This window comes from Helicoverpa armigera, chromosome 5 (assembly GCF_030705265.1).
Source record: "Helicoverpa armigera isolate CAAS_96S chromosome 5, ASM3070526v1, whole genome shotgun sequence".
Lineage (NCBI taxonomy): Eukaryota > Metazoa > Arthropoda > Insecta > Lepidoptera > Noctuidae > Helicoverpa > Helicoverpa armigera.
Window position 1 is genome coordinate 5,357,318 of NC_087124.1, and position 14,135 is coordinate 5,371,452.

Below are 14,135 nucleotides of genomic sequence, written 5' to 3' on the forward strand. Positions count from 1 at the left end.
TTCGCACGCTGACTCAGTATTAAATAGAATTTCTGAATAGCCTTAATTTGCATTATAAACAAACATCTCTGCAGGCAATATTATAATGAACTTTTTTTATTGATGTTTTAGAAATGCCGTGACATTTAATCAATTTGTTTCTTACCTTGTGACGTATGTATATCGGATCGTAATCTAAATAGGTATAGGATGTAAGTAGAAAAGTGGTATGACGGGCACATACCTGCATACGTAGTACAGAGGTGCGTAATACGTGACAAAGAACGATTTCTCGGAGTCACGTCATCTCTGCCTGTCGCAAATCATGCCTTGGATCGAGATATATTTTCAAAATAAACAGACTGATTATATACTAACATCCGGCTTTCAAAACATTAATTAATCCAGTAAATTCTGTGAAAACACCGCACTGTCTATTTGTTTCTATTGCTACGTTTTTATTCTATCATCATGTTGATTTATGATTTCGTAACTAGAGATAAATCTTCATGTACAAACTTTTTATATGCTGACGACTGTACTATAACGTTTGGTTTGGCCTAAATAAACTTATTAAAATTTTGATCAATGGTCGAGAATATTAGCACGTATTATCGAGTTTTGACAGTTGATTTATGATTATGTCCAAGATTTCAATCATCTGGTATTTGTTTATTTTACTTTTCTGAACTGATGATTGATGTAAGGGCTGTTATTCAAAATAACTTTGATCACTGTAGTAATCGCTTTTTAAGTACAAATGGCATATCAAGTTTTTTGAGTATCTAATTACATTCTGTAATTTATTGGTTGCTTGTTTTTAACCTTGAACGGATTTTTGTTTGCTAATGATTTATGAAACTTACTTAATATGTGTCTACGAAATAACGGTCAATATTTTAAGACTTCGAGAAGACTAACGAAAGTTAATGAAATTGATTTTACAACAAAAGTATCCAAAGTCCGGAGAATCGATCAATGCTATAACTTACGCAATAACAAAATCACTGCCGTTATCGAAACCTTTACGATAATATCATAAATCATTTTGCTTACATTACACTTTGGCAATGCAACGCCGACCACACCGCGCAGAGCAATTTGCGCATTGTGAACTCGTATTGCTATTTTGCAAGGCGTTTTTACAACACGTTCAATGTCCATCCATGTTACATTTATATTGTGAAAGGATCAACGATTATAAAGTTAAATTTTATTTTGTTGCAGATGAAGACGAGCAAGCTAAGAGATTACCGCCCCCTCCACCGATAAAAACAATGACTTATACGGTAATTGATTGAATGCTGCTAGCATTAACGGTAGCAAGTATTGATTTTGTGGCATAATGGGCTGGCCAATCTAAAGTGGATTACTAGACAAGAGCTTACTCGATACACAATAGACTAAGTAATGACAGGCTCGGTATACATTCACTTTCGGGCACTTTAATGTTAATCCACTTCCCACGGTTGAATGGACAGTAGGTCACCACTGTTCGTTAACCCGAACACCATGACAATGTGCAATCTCATATTGAAAATGAAAATTAGGTATTATGCTGTCTTATTTTCATAAAATGCAGCCATATTCTCGTGTGCTCTCTAGAGAAAATGCGGGGTAATAAAGTGTCATGCATTCTTGGATAAAAACCAATAAGTTTTTTTCAAGGGAATAGCTTTTTTGTTTCAATATACAGTCTAGTTCTACCTTTAACTGTATAAAAAGATGAGAATTTGCCATTACAGCTTTCATAAAGCCTAATCCTTATGTTAAGAAAGCAGTGATACATAGGTCGATCAGGATCGATGCCATTAATATTTGATGACCCCAAAAGTCATCTGAATAGGCCAGCTCGTGTCACGAAACGAACAATTAATGGCAAGGCAACAGACGCTGACGAGGACGTTTGAATTTATACTAGCAATGCTAATTATTTGCCTGATGGTATCTTAACAAATGAATTTCTTCCACAGGTTCGAGACCGTGATACCCTGACGTCGCTAGCGGCGAGGTTCGACACGACCCCCTCGGAGCTGACCAAGCTGAACAGGCTCGCCACCCAGTTCATCTTCCCGGGACAGACGCTGCTGGTGCCCGACAAACGGAAAGGTGAGACTTGTTTCATGAAAACCTTCATCAGACACTATACTTTACATTGCAACAACGTCAGACACAGTTTTGCAGTCAGAATCGTATAGTTGCCGCTTTTTGCTGTATAGCTTTCCCTATTCGCTGTATAGTTCCCATGGTTAGAAGAATTGAACGTACATAATGTACACAGAGTTGTAGGTACAAAGCCCTGTTAGGGAGACTATCTGCATAACGATTCCAGAGAGACGGTTTGGAATTACTATAAGTATTTTATTTTTATTAATATTCATGTAATAATATACTACACATCAGACTTCTCGGAACCCCTTTATAGCCATTGCCAGAATCTCATGGGACGATTTGATAATGATTTTAATTAAATATTTATAAAATATGAAAAGGTCCACACGCACGAGACGCCATCAAACCAAAATAGAACTGCGTGCTATTTATTTATACGCTGTGTCCACGTAAATAAAGCGTCGTCTACTCGTCTTCTATTTTAGACATTTCCACTTCAAAGGATTTTTAAGTTCTTTAATTAAAGCTGTCTTATATTTTACTCAGCAATTTTAGATTTTTACATCCAAATAGAATTAAAGTAAGTGGTATCATTATTACTATAAGTAGTGGTAGCCAAAGTAAAGTGGTCTTTATGGGTGTAAGAACACTTTATCACGTTTAACGATGCAGATTATGTGCAATAAATACAAGGATTTTATAGGCGATTTTGACGAATGAGAACGAACATGCTTGAGTACTTACTGTTATCTAGCTTTTCTATTACCCTAGATACGGCAAGGAAACAGTTCACTGTTTCAACATTAGCTTGCGTGCTCACCTTTTAAGTATTCCGTGTTTGTAAATATAATTTCACGTTATGCATATCATGAAAGCACCGTTAAGTTTCTCGGCTACAGACAGGAAAAGGACGCCGCGAAGGTTACCGGCGTTTGTTTATACAATACATATTATTGCCACCGACCACGACAATAATTATGTCCCGACTGCGGTGAGAAACATTTTCGATTACAAAAGCAATGACGACGCAGGGTAGCGCACGGCTCACTCGTTAACTGTCACCACAATAATGCACTTATAAATATTTGATACTTCGCCAACGCAAGATTTTTAATTTAAACAAGACCCAGATTTAAAGTGAGGCAAAATTCTTAAAAATATACCCCTGGATGACATACAGTTTTCAATAAATGGTTCTCCAACTTAAATATGACTTATAAATATTATAGATTTCATTAGAATGAAAAATACCACCTTAGTTGACGCCGGTTCTGAGGACCTTTACGTGAACTGAATGAAAAGTAGTCTGAAGCGTCTTCACACTCGTCATAATACCTCGTGTCGATCGCTTCAGCCGGTTTTAACGAAGGCTATATTATTAAAAGCGGCCTCGTATACAAAACTGCTAGCAATAAACTACTTTTATACCTACCTATAGGCTTTCCAAAATATTTAATTGCGAAATGAGGAGGCTTAGGTTATGCTATTCGTTCCATTTCCAATTTACAACAGAAGTAGTAAAAACATGTTTTGGTGTGGCCCAAAACGATTGCAACTCTGTCGGATAATTTATATGAGAAAATACTCCTTGCGAAACGCAACCTTCGTTATTTGACAATAATTTGGCAAGAACAGCTGAAAGTATTGCTTCTTGCCGGTTGCTTATCTAGCATGGCACTGGTTCTCGGTTACACTGCTGTAGCATATTTAAGTATTTGGGGTTTCCATTTTTATCATATTATCGTTCGTAATGATAGCTATAATTTATCAATATAATATTATTAATTATTAGGACTTTATCAATAAATTAACATTGATATGCGATTGGAATCTTCTGTTGTTATCGTAATCCACCACCGAATAGTTTTTGCGGGAATTTTTATCTTTGAATTGATATCTATGATTGAAGCAGCGCAAATTTCTTTGAAAGTTAGACGTAAATACAGTTGGCGGTCAAATAATCATAATAATTTATATTAGTTTGTGAAGTTTACATCAAAAGCGAATATTCAGGAGATATGCTCAGTTTATGTGTTTCAACCGCGTGTAGGTACATAAACACTGGTGCTGACGACATCGCCTCTTGCGTATAGGAAAGGATCATGCCCATATTAGTATGGAGTCAAAAGTCAGAAACGCCATGAAATGCCCAAATTCCAGTTCTATGTCATACGATAGCTTTATAGCCATATTTGTAAGATATCTAGATTTAATATTATATAAAGCACCGATTCAAAAGATATTGGACATTAAACATTTTATACATTTTATCGTTTATAGACAGCATTGCTATTAGTTTTTCACTAGGTACTTCATGATCATCATGAATTAATGACTTAATTGTATGTTATTAGATAAACATGTCAGTTATTTGAATATATTGTATACATTAAATGAATATATACATGGGCCAAAGGACGAGATTCCAGACCGTAATAAATAAAGCATGATTGAAACGATGTCATGTACTGCAATATCAACAAGAATGTCTTATTTTTTTAATTTTTTAACCGGTGCTTTTTAAGACTTCAAATTATCATTATAATTCTAGTTTTTATTTAATAAGGCTATCTTGTAATATACTTTCTCTGGGCGTTACTGGGGCACAGATGGGCATGGTCCTTTCTACTAGGTTATTTAGATGCTAATCTGTATATCTAATAAAGCTATTTATTTTCAATAATCTCTTGACGTCGATTCCACTCTGAATTAAATTGAATTAATCTCATTGATTTTTCCACTCTCGTCACGATTTCATATTGTTAGTCCGACAACACACAGACGATCTCGTACGTTTATCAATTACATTTAAATTGAAGTATGTGCATCCTGTGTTTTCAATAGATAGTTTATATTTAGAAGATGGTAATCAAAGCTAGACGATCGTCAGTAAATGTAGAGATGAGAATCAGCATTACTTGCACCCAAAGCGCACACATTGCACAAGATGCTACATTGTCAAGGCATGAAACAAAACAATAACATTCAGCCTTGATGTTATTCATTCATGCATGACGTAGGCATGGAACAAATTTTTCTCCTATTTGCACGGCAAACACAAGTTACAACATTGGCCGCGCCGGAGTACAGACGCGGCCGCCACGCTGAGCGAACGCTTTGCGCTCTACTCATTCTATTTTAATTTGTCACTAAATTACATTTCGTCCTACATTTGTAATTACGCCACAGTGGAATCAATTGTACAGCCACTGGGGCTCACTTCGTCAGCTGTGGACGCCAAGATAATAATGGATTCGGTTTATCACAACCGATAAATGTGCCGATATGGACCCAGTGTCGGTTCAGCTCGATAATGTTCAGTTTTGAATTCCTGAAGCGGTGGTATCACGGTGTGTTTTCGTGCTATTTTCCGTATCATTTTATGGTAAAAGGCGGCTTTAGCTCACGACCGGCTAGTATGACACGTAAGTAAACAATAACAGGTGTAAATAACAAGTGGTGTGTCGAATTCCAGATGGCGATAAAGACTCGGATGGCCCGTCAGAGAGCGGCGATAACACATCTGAGTCAACACAGGGCCCACCGAGCGAGCCCGCACAAGAAAAAGGTATGAAACAGCACAATTAACGAAGCACACAGTAAACAAAATTAGCAATAGATTGTTCTTAGGTACAATAGGTGTAACTGGATGAATTGTGAACAACCGGCATGTAGCGATCCGTTATCAGATCACGCTAAACTCAACTTGTTATCGAGCACTAACAAGTGTTTGCAATATTTTTAACGACGCACACTGCATAACACCTACCTAACAGCATTTTCACATGAAAGTATGGTGGATTTTGGACCATGTTACGTTTCCTTCGCTATTATTATATTTGATGAATTAATCAATGAAATCATTTCAACTCCAGACAAATCAAATTAACATTAAACTATGGTGATATATTCCTCCTATAGGAAATAATGGGTGGTGCTCTGGCAATTGACACAGTAATCATTCTGATAACCAATCTCGTTTATAGCGTACCTATTTACAACCCGGAAAAGAAATTAGGTACTTCTGTCTTCAATGATGTTATAATAGCCACAATTAAAAAATATCCCATTATTGTCACGTGGTATCTACTGCTATTATTTCACTTCCTTTGAGAAGGACACAAACAAATCTGCATTGCAATACAAAAAGATATTGAGGTTCATACAAATAGGTGTTCTATAGGTTATGTTTTCAATGTAGGCGGTCTGTCACTGTCAGTCTCAATGAGTGATGATGGAAAGATAAATGCGCCGGAGTCACGGCCATGACAGATGATTTGCCTCGCGAACTATACTCGTGCCCTAATTATGTTTCTCATCAAATAATACAGCAAATTATACTGGTACTTACAAAGGCTACATCAACTCTTTATATAACATTCTCATGGTTAAGTGTAATAAAATAGAAAAACATGACACGTACATTATCAAATGAGTTCAAAGACCTTATAATGTACACCTATATGAATATCTGTCCTTAAAAGCAGACAAAGGAAGGGCAGTGGTCACGATAGTTTAACAGCTGTTCAGTATTTTGTACAACGTGGAAACTGCAAATGAGCGTCGTGACGTCACTCGAGTGGAACAGCTGTAGATTAGTAGATCGACGGTCACGCGATGGAAGATGCTAGAGCAATCACGAAATGATCTCACACAAAGAGAGCACAATGCACTCCAAGCCAGTTATTTCGTATTTATTTAAAAAACGAGGTGATATATCGTATATTAATGTAGCTTGGTGTTATATTGCAGAGATCTTGGATAGCCTGCGGCCGGGCTCCCCCGAGGCGCCCGCCAGCAGCTGCGCGCCACAGCGATTCCTCAAGATCAACGTCAGGCACATCACTGATGGACAGGTATGTATCGATAACGCTTTGTTTTTAGTGCCGATCAAGATTAAGGCATGAAAATTAACGTTAACAATGATGCTATAAACAGTGGTGCTAGTCAAGGAGTTCTGAAGTAAGAAAATTAAGATTTTAAAGATGTTACCCAACAAATCTGTGTCTATCGAAACGAGTTTATTGTGCTACTTATCTTTATATATTAGAATATAGTTGTGTGTAAGCCTGAAAATTGCAAACAAGTACATACAAGACTACAAACGGAAATGAAAGGAATCTACGTTTCATTTATTTGTTTTCACATTGTTCGCAGTTTATTTTCATAGCTATTTTTACGTTATCATTTATTGTGTTGATAACATAACATGCAGTGTTACAAACGGCATGTTTACTAGTTAGTAATTGATTGGAGGAAATGTAATTAATGAAGTGAATGCCACATATTTGTTAAAAGTCAAGTTATTGTTGTTAACCAAAGCAATCATTGAATGCATTATTTAGGTTTTAAATTATTGTTTGTGTATTGGTAAGCTTACTATTACAATGTTTGTTTGTTTGGACATATAAGTTCACAACAAATATTGTCTGTCTTCTTTTATTTGTAATGGAGACTGGGTATGTCGGTCAAGTATATTTGTGCAGTCTCAGCTGCAAGTCGATAATGCAACAACGTTGTCTAAAGCAACTTACCTATTTTGTGCTATAATACTAGGTCCTTCGAAGCACATTAGTTTCGAAGGACTTAATTTAAATAAAAGCTGCTACTTTAAAGGTGTTTCTGCTTTTATTTCCGAATAAATCGAATTGGGTTATTCCTAGAGGTCTCTACGATTCGGCATTCCTTCTCTAATTCTTATGGGTAAGGACGAAATAAATGGTGCTCAGGTTATTAACTTGTTTCCTTAAGGACATACTACCAGATATGTATTATTATTAGGGTTGGTTGTCCCATGTAACCATAACCAGCCATAAAATTATGCTGCTGGTAATTGACTGCTGGTTATGGTTTTGTTATCGTTATTGTTGCTTGGTGAAACCCAGCCTAATATATTATTCCTCTTTCTCCAGGGCGTGGTCTCCGGGGTGCTTTTGGTGACGCCGAACGCGGTGATGTTCGACCCGAACGTGTCGGACACGCTGGTGATGGAGCACGGGCCGGAGTCGTACGGCGTCATCGCGCCCATGGAGTACGTCGTCAACGCCGCCATTTTCTACGACATCGCGCACATGCGCACACACGGACCCGACCATAACACGCACAAGTATGTACATACAACTATTTTGTTTAAAATATAGTTAAAAAATACAAACATGTATTTAAAAATATGCGCTTGGGAATATTTTGTTATAGTATTCGACTCATTATTGTTCTGGTCTGGTATATTATGAATCAATATCGTGATCGAAACCTACAGTGGGAGTGGGAGGATGCAAGATTTACCTATACCTAAAAAGTTGAAATACACTCTATTATACTTAGAAGTTTTCTTGATATGTGTCCCTTGCTCAATATTTTATACTTTACCTTACTCAATATAAAGTAGATATTATGTACTTTCCAGTTATCGGAGTTATTTAGTCAATGTATGGTAATGCGCGTAACATTTGCAGTTGTTAAATAAATATCACGTGGGCTTCGTACTATAAATAAACAAACCATTAGAGAGCTAACAGGCAATGTTTTGCTTAAATTCTCATTTATAATGAGCACTTCATTTATAATCAGCTCAGTTTATTTTATTTTTAAATCGAGCTGTGAATAAATAATGATGCAGTCATTAATTCAAACAAACAGTTTATTTGAACATTTTCAACAACAATAATATTGTACGATCGCAGGTTCTCATTCATTATAATCTGTGTGTGAACCAAACATACACAGTGATGTTGTTAATTAAATATTTGAGGTATAGTTTATAGTTTTAATTGACTGATTTTCGCTATAACTATCACAAATTAAACAAAAGGTTAGCAGATTTCTAACACCTTGATGTTTGACTGTAGACTGTAACTGGATCTGAAGTAATTTTCACGGTTGCGTAATAGTTTCATTGTTTTATATTTTCTAGTATTATCGCTATAATGATTGTATGAAAATAAATTAGTTTAAGCCAATGAATGTTTCTTTCCAGAGCCGAGCAGGCTGAGATCTACTACATGAATAAGTCGGAACTCTCTCCCGGAAAGGACTCGCTTCTAGTCAAAGTAAGAGATATAAGTAATATATTGTAAATCATGTTGCAAGATTATGTCCTTGAAAATAAAACACACTTGATAAAACATTTTAAACGCCAATTGTTCTTCTTATCGTGTCAATAAAACTAAACCAACAGTTATTATAATAAAACACTATGGCCCAACTTCCGATAAAGTGCTAGTTAGCTGTGATACTTAGTTAATGCAGTCTGCCAGATAAAGGTTGCTTATAATTTCTGCCAGATATTGCCATCCTAGATCTGTGAAACCAGAAGCTATGGTTTATCTGTCAGATAAGCTCCTAACAGGCTTTCAGAGACTATCGGAAACCGGTGAAACTGGCCATAATAATTGCAAAATTCTATTAATTTACAAACTTTTTGTGGTACATATTATCTTCCGAGCCTTTTCCCAACTATTTTGGGGTAGGCTTCCAGTCTAACCGGATGCAGCTGAGAACCAGTGTTTACAAGGAGAGACTGCCCTATCTGACCTCCTCAACCCAGGTACTCGCGCAACCCAATACCCGTTGGTAAGACTGCTTGTCAGACTTACTGGCTTCTGACTACCCGTAACGACTGCCGAAGATGTTCACCGACGGAATTTTGTGGTAGAAAGTGACAATAATGTATGTGTACTTCAGGATGAAACATTCCCCGAGCTGCAGGCGGCTACGGGCGAGGGCGCGGAGGGCGAGTCGGCCGCCGAGCCGCGTCCTGACGAAGCTGAGGACCGCGGCGGCGCCGCCTTCCCCAAGGCCTTCGACCGCGAGCTCGTCACTCCCACTGCTTTGCAGGTACGACTCATTAGCCAGCTTACCTACACGCTATTTACACTGATATTGTAATACATAAACGGTTAGGTCTTCTTCAGTGTATTCTTGTCGCTGGTATAGGGGGTGCTATGGGTGGAACAGAAACCGACTCATGATAAATATCATTAAATGGCCAAAAGGCCTCATAAAAAACCGGGAACACACATTAAGCTAGAATGTGTCCTGCTTTATCCAAACGCTTTGGGACGCTATTTGCAGGTAATCTCAATGAAGAAAAGCTGAATACACACGCGACACTTTTTATATTTATTTATTGCTTATCACAGCAGGGATCACTGCAGAACAAAACACCTAGTTTCATTTTATTTTTGTTTCGCTTATGTTTCACAAGAGATTTTGTTTTCATTTTCATTTTAGCAGCAATCTACCGAAGACAGACGAAAGTCGCTACTGGACCAACATTGGGCTATACCGAGTAAGGACAGAATGTCCATCGATCAAGGAAGCGAGGTGAGCTTCGAATCAAAGAGTAAAGTCTATCTAAGTCTTGAATTATCTTGTCTTTTTATATCACTGGAAGTTCTTGCTTTTTTAGGGTTCCGTAGCCAAAATGGCAAAAACGGAACCCTTATAGTTTCGTCATGTCCGTCTGTCCGTCTGTCCGTCTGTCCGTCTGTCACAGCCGATTTACTCGGAAACTATAAGTACTACAGTGATGAAATTTGATGGGAATATGTGTTGTATGAACCGCTACAAAAATATGACACTAAATAGTAAAAAAAAGAATTGGGGGTGGGGCCCCCCATACATGTAACTGAGGGATGAAATTTTTTTTTTCGATGTACATACCCGTGTGGGGTATCAATGGAAAGGTCTTTTAAAATGATATAAAGTTTTCTAAAAAACATTTTTCTTAAAGTGAACGGTTTTTGAGATATCAGCTCTCAAAGTCGTAAAAAGTATGTCCCCCCCCGTCTATTTTTATAACTACGGGGTATAAAATTCTAAAAAAAATAGAGGTGATGCATGCTAATTAACTCTTTCAACGATTTTTGGTTTGATCAAAGTATCTCTTATAGTTTTTGAGATAGGTTGATTTAACTGTAATTTACGGAACCCTTCGTGCACGAGTCCGACTCGCACTTGGCCGGTTTTTTTTTACTCAGCACCTACATACCTCATGTTCAAATCTATGTATGTTTTTATCAAATCGTATTCATATCGTATCGAATATTTCACATTATTCACCAAGTGCACGGATCACTGTTTACACCTTTTCCATTCGTACACAGATACATACTTGTAATGCATTGAATGTTCTTCACAAAAATCCTATCTATGACTGTACATTTCTTTTCATATTTTAGTATTATTATAAGTGTACATTAAACAGTATTCACATTATACTCAATTGTCCCAGGTATCATCAAGCGCGGACGCTTGCAAGGACGAGAGCGTTGGCGGCGAGCCGGACGCCGCGGCCGCCGCCGACGGGTCGGAGGGCGGTGACGCGGCTGACGACGACGCACAGCATCTCGTCAAGCTGTCCTACCATGACTCCGGCATCGATATCCGCGACCCACTGCTGCATGTCACTCCTAATAACTCCAAGAAAGTAAGCCTAAAAACTAAATATTTTTGGTATCTTTTGTGCTTCAATATATTGCACCCCCCAAATCAATACTTGGATGGAGGAGAACGCATGACCTGTGCTGCTTTCAGAATCACAGTGGAGGCTCGCAGTTCAACTTTAACTAACACATACTAACATTTATTTTGTCTTTTTTTACATAATTAACACTAACAAATTTCTAGGGCTCCCTCGTAGATTGCGATGAGTATTATCATGAGATAGACACGATATACGAGTCTACCGAGCTGGAGATACCCAAGTACAGTAGTAATTGGCACCAGGAGGCGGCGCATGCACTGCAATGTTTCGTAGTTCTGCATAGGAACGCAGATGCGCGATCCGATTCTGTGTACTCGTCGTGCGATGAGGTGAGACTGTGACGTCATAAGTCATGTTCCTGTACTACACTGGACTTCGTGTCGTCGAAACTTTACTTTCGGAATCTTTCGGTCGTTCCTCGTCGTGGTCGTTGGTCTTCTTTTTCTGCACCTTCTTTTGTTAAAGCACTTTGCACTGAAGCTAACACTGAAGCTGATTCTTTCATTTCTTTGGGTCTATGGTTGAGAATATTTCGACTATTTCTTCTGTGTAAATCTTAATTTGTTTGTGTGTGTAATGGATCTTATATGTAAAATAAATGTCAACTAAGTTAGTGTAGGTAGAGGAAAACCAGTCAGATCAAAAATAGAAAGTTCCACTTTGAAATTTAAAATATAAATGTTGTTTGATCTGTCAACATTTAAACAAAAATTAAAGCTGTGGTTCCGTCGCTGAGAACGAATGACTTGTTCAGGACGAGCCTGAACAAATCTTTAAACCTATGAAATGGTATAGAAAAAACTAAGATAGTGGGGTCAGAGGGGATCAAATCTGCTCCCAACTCTCAGGCAAATATACCCTCTCAGCATTTAACAAAAACCCGCTGCTCCTAGGTATACAGCGACGCAGACATAGTGCTCTCAGCGGAGTGGGTGCCGCCCGTGTGCCTGGCGCGCGGCGAGCCGCCGCTGTCGGCGCCGCCGCACAGCGACGCCGAGCGCGCCCGCAAGCCCGCCGCCGTGTCCTTCTCCCGCGACGCCGCGCCCGCCGCCAAGGATGATGCTAAACCTGATAAGAAGAATAAGGTAATCTTCTAAATAAAAAAATATAGTCTAAAAAACTTACAAACACGCTTATTATGTATTGTCATCAGAACTCAGAGCGTATGCAAAATTTCATCTTAATCGAAGACCGGGAAGTGGTTCAAATTAAGATTCCAAGATTTTCTTAGATCCATAGTTACAGGTGAAGCTAATACATATTAATGCGTGTTAAAAATATGAAATATATGATTACTTAACTAGACGCGGGTTTCCATTGAGGAAGGATCAAATGAGATCATCCCTCGTAATGATAAAATACTGTGTATCTTTAATCATCCGCAACATGTGCATGTTGTAAGTAAATAAGACTGACTTCCACTCCAACCTCAGTAGGAGCGGGGCAAATTGAAGATTTCCCATCTACATAACAAAGAACATACTTCCCTCGCAAGTTTCCTAACGTTGTCTGTATTTAACTCAATGTGTAACCTGCAACTACTCTACCAACAGATGCTGAAGCGTCTTTCATACCCACTATCTTGGGTGGAAGGCCTGACCGGCGAGGCTGCACAGGGCTCTCACAGCGAATCCCTCCCAGCCTCTGCCGACAGCCACAACACCAGCGTCTTCTCCAAGGTCTTCAACAGGTACGACCCTTCCACACCCACTCAACTGCCCGTATAACAACCCCAGAACATTAAGTCTACATCACTTATTAAGGCCAGATCTGACACAACAAACATGATGATTATGTTTACGGTCGCTGAAAATGTGGCGATGAGCAAAGCCATTCTAATATCAACATTGTCGTCATGAGAATAAAATCTAAAATCAATTGACTTTTTTTACGATGACGCTCTTCGTGTGACTGTTGTGTTAATTGATTTTAGACTATATTACAATGAATACAATGTCGATAATTGTTTGACAGTGGAAAATACTGTTCGATGCGCTCAGCCATAACCACCGGCCTCTTATTATCATCTTAGGATGGATCAAGCACTTCCATCCAAGTTGTTTGTTCATTTATTATGATATTTCCTAACTTATCTTATAAAAAGTCAACGTAAAATCCTGTTGCACATAGTAACAAAATCAAAATGTAACCTACTATGTACTTCACTCTTAATCTTTGAGAATAACTTCTATAGTGCTTATATCTGGCTTTCGTCACATGCTGGAGTTGAGTTGGACATTGTATTTTAAGGTTTCAGGCTTTGTTTTTATTTGATTGGTGGCAATAACAGCCAATCAAAGGCTCAAAAACTCACTACAGTAGTTAATATGAGTTGGGATAAGTGTCACATCTTCACAGTATTTAGCAAAGAATATATCCACGTGCCGCTCACAATGTACTCAAAATGTTGGTTTACATTAAACAGATCGTGGCACAGTTTGTCGGTGGCAGTCATTATTATTTTAATTTGTGACTAAAAATACATATAAGACTAATTTGATATTAGTCATGAATAGCATGTTGCAAACATGGCAATTAACCCTTTTGTACTTATATG

The 14,135-nt window shown here is 38.0% G+C and overlaps 1 protein-coding gene across 18 annotated transcripts in view; it reads left to right on the forward strand.

The window, feature by feature from the left end:
• LOC110381278 (TLD domain-containing protein 2) overlaps positions 1-14,135 on the forward strand; it is an 80,918-nt gene that overhangs the window by 45,066 nt on the left and 21,717 nt on the right. For 12 of the 18 annotated variants that reach the window (XM_049842329.2, XM_049842332.2, XM_049842335.2 and 9 more), the window contains 12 exons: positions 1,207-1,268; positions 1,953-2,088; positions 5,567-5,659; positions 6,844-6,947; positions 8,004-8,197; positions 9,068-9,140; positions 9,775-9,927; positions 10,324-10,416; positions 11,327-11,521; positions 11,722-11,907; positions 12,472-12,663; positions 13,132-13,268. In XM_049842329.2, the coding sequence (XP_049698286.2) occupies positions 1,207-1,268; positions 1,953-2,088; positions 5,567-5,659; positions 6,844-6,947; positions 8,004-8,197; positions 9,068-9,140; positions 9,775-9,927; positions 10,324-10,416; positions 11,327-11,521; positions 11,722-11,907; positions 12,472-12,663; positions 13,132-13,268 (1,618 nt within the window). Of the gene's footprint in view, positions 1-1,206; positions 1,269-1,952; positions 2,089-5,164; positions 5,442-5,566; positions 5,660-6,843; positions 6,948-8,003; positions 8,198-9,067; positions 9,141-9,774; positions 9,928-10,323; positions 10,417-11,326; positions 11,522-11,721; positions 11,908-12,471; positions 12,664-13,131; positions 13,269-14,135 lie in introns of those variants that run through there. The other 6 variants (XM_021341927.3, XM_021344680.3, XM_021344923.3 and 3 more) reach the window with 4 other exon arrangements.